General features: G+C 39.9%; 1 protein-coding gene across 4 annotated transcripts; it reads left to right on the top strand.

The window, feature by feature from the left end:
• Positions 1 to 753: 753 nt before the first annotated feature.
• LOC123721874 lies at positions 754 to 7,173 on the top strand. Of its 4 annotated transcripts, none has more exons than XM_045681870.1 (3): positions 754 to 1,298; positions 1,901 to 2,053; positions 6,891 to 7,173. In XM_045681870.1, exons 1-3 carry the CDS (start codon positions 1,284 to 1,286, stop codon positions 7,086 to 7,088), a joined length of 366 nt encoding a protein of 121 aa, XP_045537826.1. In that variant the 5' UTR covers positions 754 to 1,283; the 3' UTR covers positions 7,089 to 7,173. The 4 variants fall into 4 exon arrangements, with proteins under 4 accessions (XP_045537826.1, XP_045537827.1, XP_045537824.1 ...); XM_045681871.1 differs by lacking the exon at positions 754 to 1,298 and adding an exon at positions 1,541 to 1,621; XM_045681868.1 differs by lacking the exon at positions 754 to 1,298 and having other exon boundaries at positions 1,636 to 2,053.
• Positions 7,174 to 8,900: the final 1,727 nt, after the last annotated feature.

Below are 8,900 nucleotides of genomic sequence, written 5' to 3' on the forward strand. Positions count from 1 at the left end.
GCTTAGCGCGTTAATACTTTTATTAATAAGACGTACAATCCGTTCAAAGAAATTTTAACACTAAGAATACTGCAATCTTTGATAATCATAAAATAGGATATTTTTAAAACGAAATTTATCGTCTTTATATTTCCGATTTTGGTCTTTTACTGGAATTATTTGAAGTAAAAGAAATCTGTTTTATAACAACATATTACACAATGGGGCACTTTGTGCCTTAAATATAGTTTGTTTTATTGAGGTCCCTTTTAGAAGTAATTTACGTTATTTGTAACTATCTTAAGAATTCTAATAATCGATTAGGTTTGACAAAATTATTTGATATAACACACATAAAAAAATAGTGTCGAATTGATAACCTCCTTCTTTTTGAAGTCGACTAAAAACCATTAGTACTTTAGATTTTAACCGTTCACAGTATGCGCAGTCTGACTCCCAGACTAATATAATAAAAAGTAAACATTAAAACAAACTCGTTATTCATGAAGATGTCAGTTTGTACTTTTTATTCAAAGAACTTAGATACAAAGTACGTCAACGTGAAGTAATTTAAACAACAAACACCTAAAAGACAAGCAAAGTAAGATGTTTTGTGTTGGAAATTTCTTTTGTTGCTAACAAAAAAAGTATTTGCTTCACTTTTATATTGCTACAATTAATATTGTTAATTAAAAAGTAAAAAATAATAGTCGAGTACTATGTGATGCATTATATACTAATTTTAAGTATCTACTTTTTTATCTAACCTGTTGAGACATGGCAAGACTCGCTGCGACGCGGCGCCGGCGACCGCGACGTCACGACCGACGTCACGACCGGCGGCACCAACGAGCGAACGGCGGTCGACGGCGACGACTCTCGCCACCTCGGACTCCACCGGCAACGGACTACTCTTCTGAACTAGCCTTGACCCGAACTTTCATTGCGATTTAAGAAGGCGATACAACCGGCCCTTTCATACAGTCCACTTATCCTCGTAACAATAACATTGGTCCTTTAGGATTCTCACCGTCTTAATTTTCGAAATCGTCGAAATAACGGTCACCGCAATGTTCAACGTCGAGTCTCTGCGCACTTCAAAACGCGGTCTTCAGCTATAGAAGATCTTCGGGAGCCTTCATCGTCGTCAAGATCATCATCCTGCCGAAGAAACTTCGCCCGGCAACCGCGCGCGCTCGAGAACAAAGTAGTCGACGGAACGCCGGACTTCGGACCAACCCGCTGAATCTGCGAGTCATCGTCAAGAAAAGGAGAAGATTGCATCAGCAAGGATTCACTGGTGGATGGTTTGGTCACTCGTGAGTTCGTTCCAATTATTCCTTCTATCTTTTCCTTTCTTTTAATCTTAAATTCCCTAAAACAGTTTTTTTTTTTTTGAGTGGGTACACACATTTGTCGCATATTCTTTGTCTTACTGGCAGCGTATTTCTTACTTTTATACAAGCTTAAACAATAATAAACAATATTCTATGCCTTTAAAGCTTAACTTCGCTTGCATTTAGCAAAAAACATTGCTCCCGCATAACGGGTTATTGTTTGTCGCACTCCAATCACTGTCGCTAATTAGTCTGGCTCGCTGCGCCGCTGCGCATGCACACCTGTATTTATTATTCGTACGAAAGTAGGTCAAGTTTACGTTATAGTGACCTATTTATTTAGTTTCCCTTTATAATATTTTTCATAGTTAATCGCTAACTATTTATCGTCTTTCGCTATGACGGACGACAAGTTAACCAAGTTAAAACAAAAACGGGGGTGTATAAAAACTAAAGTGACTATTTTTAGTAAATATTTAAAGCAACTTGTGTCCGGCGGTCAGCCTAGCAAATTACAATTGTTAGACTTAGAAGGCCGTTTTAAAAAATTCGATGCCTTATATGCCCACTTCGATAATTTACAGTGCGAGATCGAGATGCTTTCGGACGACCCCTCCGTTTCCGAGTTGGAGCGCGAGGAGTTCGAAGCCGGGTACCACCCGCTGGTAGCCGAGGCGCGGCGCCTGCTGGGTGCACAGCCCCAGGATACTTCCGTGATACAGCTCGAAGATGCACAGGCAAGCGTTATTAAATCCAATTGTGTTAGGTTGCCAAAAATAGATTTACCCGTCTTTAATGGTCACTATCAACACTGGCTTGAGTATCGTGATACTTTCACCTCTTTAATACATTCCCGACGGGATATTGATGACATTAATAAGTTGCACTATCTTCGTGCATCTCTTAAAGGCAGTGCTTTGCTAGTTATCGATAATTTAGATTTTAAAGCCGAAAACTATCAATCGGCGTGGAATTTATTATGTAATAGGTACGATAACAAGCGGCTGCTCGTAAATAATCATGTCAGGGAATTATTTAACGTAGAACACATTCGTAACGAGTCCTACTCAGCTATTCGTCGTCTTATAGACGTCACGAATAAAAATCTTCGTGCACTGTCAACCTTAGATCAAAATACTGAGCACTGGGATGTGTTAATCATATACATGATGTCTGAAAAGCTCGATAGTGTTACTCATAGGGTCTGGGAGGAACATAGAAATACTCTCACTGATCCACCATATTTAAATACATTTCTTACCTTTCTTAGCAACAGAGCAGATTTATTGGAGACATTGCAAGAAAATAAAGGTAAAATGCATAAACCAGAATCTCATAAATTAAATACAAACTTGCTTATAGCTTCAAACAATCAAAAATTTTATCAAAATAATAATAAAATAAATAAAAAATTAAATTCATCCAACAAAAAAATATTTACATGCCCCTTATGCAATCAAACTCATTTTCTATTTAACTGTGAAACATTCAGAGCCCTCCCTATTGAAGTTCGAATTCAAAAGGCCAAAGAAGCTAAGGTCTGTCTTAATTGTTTACGACCTGGGCACTTAGAAAATAATTGTAGCCTTGTACCATGTAAATATTGTAAAAAACGTCATAACACGCTTTTGCACTTGCACGAGCCGCAAATAATTCCTGAGCCTGCTCTGCCTTCAACTAGTAACGTTAATCACTTTGCTAATTCAAGCAATTCAAAGCAGTTTACTACTCCTCCGCACGTTTTGCTTTCCACAGCGCTGGTGAAGGCGGTGGACAGCCAAGGCGCCGTCCACGCCGCCCGGATGCTCCTTGACAACGGGTCAACGGCCAACTTTATAACACAATCGCTCTGCGGTAAGCTGGGATTGTCACGACGAAGTGCGAGTTCCACGGTGACAGGTATAAACAATAATACTTCTCATATTACACAGTCTTGCAGCCTTACCTTTGAGTCCTACCATAGCGACTATAGACTTACTGTTGACTGTCTTATATTACCAAAAATCACCAACGCTTTACCGTCTTCCTTCATACATATTGAAAATATTCCTCTTCCTACGGGAATAAGTCTAGCTGACCCTACATTCAATGAACCGTCAGTCGTAGACATCTTAGTTGGGGCCGAAGTATTTTGGTCTGTCTTATTAAATAATCGTGTTGATTTAGGTAAAAATCAGCCCACATTACATGAAACAAAACTGGGTTGGTTGGTGACAGGGAACGTTTCCCGTCTTAAGTCACCCTCTTCTCCTATCTGCAATCTTGCAAATGAGGAACCCAATCCAGACTTAACTCGTTTCTGGGAACTTGATACTGTTTCAGCCAAGCACTCCTTATCTCCTGAAGAACGAGCCTGCGAACAGAGCTTCGTTGACAACACTACACGCAAAGAGGATGGCACCTTTGTCGTCACAATGCCGGTGAAGGAGGACCCTTCAGTCTTGGGCGATTCTTATCAAATGGCAAAGTGCCGCTTTTTGTCCTTGGAGCGTAAGTTTCATCGAGAACCTGCCTTTAAAGATAGGTACATGGAGTTCATGCAAGAGTATGAGCGCCTTGGTCACATGACTGAAAACAAAGAGTCTGCACCTAGCTGTCTTCAACAGGTCAACTACTTCTTACCTCACCACGGCGTAATCCGTGAGTCGAGTCTTACTACAAAGTTACGTACAGTTTTCGATGCCTCGGCCTCCACCACCTCAGGTGTGTCTCTCAACGACATTCAGATGGTCGGTCCTACTGTACAAGAGGATCTTTATTCCATTTTGCTACGTTTTCGACAGCATAAGTACGTCGTGACTGGAGACGTAGAAAAAATGTATAGGGCGATTGAGCTCAATCCTGTTCAACGCCCCCTTCAACAGATCATCTTCAGGTATGATTCATCAGAGCCTTTGAAAACCTACACTCTTAATACGCTTACGTATGGTACTGCAAGCGCGCCATACTTAGCGACAAAGTGTTTGGTTAGTTTAGCATCCAGTGCTATCGATAATGACGTCAAACAATCGATTCAGCGCGATTTCTACGTTGACGATTATTTAGGTGGTTCATCCACTATCGATAATACAATTAACCTCTGTAGAGGAGTTATCACCACCTTAAAATCTGCAAATTTCAATTTGAGAAAATTTCGTTCTAATAACACTACAATACTCGAACAAATTTCCACTTCATCACTTGAATCTGACAAAATTCTAGACCTATCTAGCAGTGATAATGTTCACACGTCTTCAAAAACTTTGGGTCTCAACTGGATCTCGAATTTAGATATGCTGTCATATTGTATCAACATTGAACTTCGTGAAAAGGTCACAAAACGCAGCATACTTTCCGTGATAAGTCAGATATTTGACCCTTTGGGTCTCGTAGGACCATGCGTCGTTGAATCAAAATTAATCATGCAGGAGCTTTGGATTCAACAATATTCGTGGGATGCAGAGGTTTCAGAAGACATAAAAGAAAAGTGGATCTCGTTCGCCAGCACCTTACCTCTTCTAAACCAATTAATGGTTCCACGTTGGGTTCTTGTCCACGACTCTGTCTGTCATGAAATCCACGTCTTTTCAGATTCTTCAGAACGGGCCTACGGAGCGTGCATATATGTGCGTTCTGTGACTGCTTCAGGATCTGTAGAGGTACATCTCTTGACGTCTAAAAGTAAGGTGGCACCGATAAAGCCCATGACGATTGCTCGTCTCGAGCTTTCCGGAGCTTTGTTAGCTGCAAGGCTGTGTGATAAAGTATTAAGCTCTCTTACCATACCTATTAGCAAATGTAAATTCTGGTGTGACTCAACCATTGTGTTAGGGTGGCTAAAGACTCCACCGACTAATCTGAAAAGCTTCGTTCGTAACCGCGTTCACGAAATTCAGGAAAGCACGGAGGGTCACACGTGGAGCTACGTACCGTCGAAAGACAATCCGGCGGATCTTGTTTCCCGCGGGCTGAAGGCTGACCTCATCAGCTCTTCGTCTTTGTGGTGGTCAGGGCCAACCTTTTTGGCAAAAAATGAATGTGACTGGCCAACAATGCCCAATTGTAACGTGAAACAGGATCTACCCGAGTTGATTACTTGTTCTTTAGCGCTTGATAATAATTCTAATGCTGACTTAATTGCTAACTTAATCAAAAATAAATCAAAACTAACTAGCTTACAAAATACAATAGCATATTTACAGAGATTTATTTATAATTCTCGAAACCAGACCAACAAATTAACAGGTCATCTTTCGGTTCAAGAACTTCAAAATTCATTAAATTTAATCATACAGAAATCTCAAATGGAGATGTTCCCTGATGAATATGCTATTCTTAAAGCCGGCGAGACATTGCCCAATAAAAATCGCTTGATTTCATTAAGTCCATTTCTAGATCATAATAATATTATCCGAGTCGGTGGCAGGCTAGATAATTCCCCTTATAGTTTTGATACCAAGCATCCCATCTTGTTATGCAGCAAGCATCATTTTACAAAAATATTATTTCAACATTATCATATAAAATATTTACATTCCCCACCTCAACTTCTGTTAGGTAATATCAGACAGACTTACTGGCCTCTAGGTGGCACAAACCTTTCCAAAACCATCGTCAATAAATGCGTACGATGCGTCCGATTTAAGGCTGAAAACGTTCAGCCAATCATGGGCCAATTACCAGCCACCCGTACGGAACTGGAGTTTCCTTTCTTACACTGTAGTGTTGACTATGCAGGGCCAGTGTTAATAGCAGATCGAAAGGGCAGAGGCTGCAAACTCATTAAGTCATTTTTGGCAATTTTCGTTTGCAACGCAGTAAAGGCTTGTCATATCGAGCTCGTTACGGATTTATCCAGCGAGGCTTACAAAGCTGCATTAAATCGTTTTGTTTCTCGCAGGGGGAAGCCCAAAAGCATCACGTCCGACAATGGGACAAACTTCGTCGGCACTTCCAACGAGCTGGCTCAATTTCTGGTTCAGTCCGACCTTGAAGGTCACATGGCTCAGGAAGGCATTGAATTTAAATTTGTGCCTGCCTATACACCTCATTTCAACGGACTCGCCGAAAGAGCCGTGCGCTCTACAAAGCATCATCTTAAGCGGTTACTGCAAACCACTCATCTTACTTATGAGGAAATGGCGACTTTACTCACTCAAATAGAAGCTGTTTTAAATTCTCGCCCTCTCATTCCATTTTCCACTGATCCTACAGATTTTTCCGCTCTAACCCCTGCTCACTTCTTAATTGGACGCTCGCTTATGACTGTTCCGCAACCACAGGTGCCTGATGTCAGCATCACCCGCCTGGAGCGATATAGGAGGATTGAGCTTTTGAAGCAGCACTTTTGGAGGCGCTTCTGTAATGAATATGTAACTCTTTTGCAACAAAAGCTTAAGTGGCATTCTTCAAAATCCGAGTTGAAACTTGGTTCTCTCGTCCTCGTGAAGGAGAAAGCTCTCCCGCCATTGCTTTGGTGCTTGGGACGCGTCATTCAGCTTTATCCTGGCAGCGACGGCACCGCTAGAGTCGCTGAACTGAAGACAAGGAGAGGCACCATTCGAAGGGCATTTAATAACATCTGTCCCCTTCCAGATTTTTGAAGTCTTTCAACACCTTCAGTACTTCAACCCGGGGAGCATGTTGAGACATGGCAAGACTCGCTGCGACGCGGCGCCGGCGACCGCGACGTCACGACCGACGTCACGACCGGCGGCACCAACGAGCGAACGGCGGTCGACGGCGACGACTCTCGCCACCTCGGACTCCACCGGCAACGGACTACTCTTCTGAACTAGCCTTGACCCGAACTTTCATTGCGATTTAAGAAGGCGATACAACCGGCCCTTTCATACAGTCCACTTATCCTCGTAACAATAACAAACCGTTGCTTCCTATTGCGAGAACAAAGCATAATGTACCTGTACAAAGCATAATGTTACGTTGTTATTTTAATTTTAAAAAAGTAAATGTAATTTCTCAGTTACCTTTTCTTAAACCTGTACAATTGTACAATTACAAATTACTAACGGATATTTATATACAAGTCTATAGTTAAAATAATGATTGATGATAAGAAATCGGAAAGAGGCAAACAAATCAACCGATATACAGTTTCTGAGACTGCAAGTGGCATTCATTAGTCATCCCTAAATGTTCCCGTGTTCTTTGTCCTTAACAACTCTGGCAACATTCTTACTGCGCAGTTCAGTTTATTGAAACGAATAGTTAAATTATAACGTTATTAGTTATGTTATTTATTAGTTAGTTATTTAGTTTTCGTTAGTTATTAGTAAATATAAAGTTGATACATGTAGGACAATCTTTTTTCTCTAATAAATTGTAAGAACTTGAAAAAAATCTGAGGAAATCCAAAAATAGGTAGTTTCCAAACAAAAATCTAAACATTTGTGTTTAAAAAACTAATTTTAACACAATGAAAGGATAATAAAAGTAAAGATCAAATAAGAAAGATACTTAATTCGAAGCACTAATGTGAAGCGAACGTGTTAAAAGAAAAGATGGCTATTTAGCTAAACGATTACGTGGCTAGTAAAGAGCATGGTCAGGCGTACAGGCGGACAGGCGGACAAGCGCTGAATGAAAACGAGCTATTAACGAGCATTACAAATAAAATACGCGCCGAGACCTGCTACGTCCTCCGCCCGCCGAGCGCAGCTTAACGACGCATTAAAACTGATGAGTCTGGATCCCAATACAGTTCTAACACAATATGTTTAAGTGTAATCTTTGTCACTGTTATGTTTGCTCTAACATTGTAAAATTCTGCACCATATCATTTCTACATCTCTTATTATTATGCTAGGTAACCGATACAAGAACCCTGTAGGCATCATGTCAAATGGCGTCACGTTTCGTGGCTTGAGGTGGTCACCAAGGACAAGATATAAATGAGCATCGCTGCCAATGAACACTAAATACCAGATCACAGGCACGTTACCGACCGCAGAAAGACAAAAGTTTATGGTTATTGAGAGGAGGGAGAAGCAAAATAAGAAAAACAGAAAGTCTGTTTTTGCAGTTATATCCATCTAGAATATCTCTTTAGAATATCTTTATATCTTTACAAAAGTATGTTACTTTTAATTTTCTTCGAGCATTACTTTTTTAATATTTAATCTACCGAAAGAAAATTATTTTTATAAGAAAACGTATCGCGCAATCACTCATTTTCTTTAATGAAGTCTTTACAAATTACACAAAGAATATTTTCAATGTCTCATATTAAAAAATTCAAATTATTCTTGGTCTTCTAAATATTAAAAATCATATTCCACGTTTAATCTAACGTTACATAATATTTTTTTTTATTATACATATTGTTGTCATTTTATTCTAGTGTTAGGTACCTTAGCACTTTATTTTAAGTTAAATTTTCATTTTAGATACAAAAGTTTTATTAAACGCGTCTCCAAATGACAACCTTTCAGAAAGGACCTTTAACTTTTTTACTACTCGAATAAAGACGGTCGTTATTAGTTTGAGCATTTGCATTTTTTTCATTAGCCTTAAAGGGGCGTTTCGTGCTCGCCCCAAACAGCGTCTTATTTGATGACATTGCAATACCCGAGCGGTAAGATAGTC

The sequence above is a fragment of the Papilio machaon genome, chromosome 17 (assembly GCF_912999745.1).
Source record: "Papilio machaon chromosome 17, ilPapMach1.1, whole genome shotgun sequence".
In the NCBI taxonomy this organism is placed as follows: domain Eukaryota; kingdom Metazoa; phylum Arthropoda; class Insecta; order Lepidoptera; family Papilionidae; genus Papilio; species Papilio machaon.

What these genes read in the sequence shown, in the direction of transcription:
- LOC123721874 (XM_045681868.1), top strand. Translation starts at nt 1,715, where the DNA reads ATGACGGACGACAAGTTAACCAAGTTAAAACAAAAACGGGGGTGTATA. An exon ending in TACAGCTCGAAGATGCACAG is followed by an intron (nt 2,054 to 6,890) that starts GCAAGCGTTATT and finishes GTCCCCTTCCAG; the next exon opens with ATTTTTGAAGTCTTTCAACA.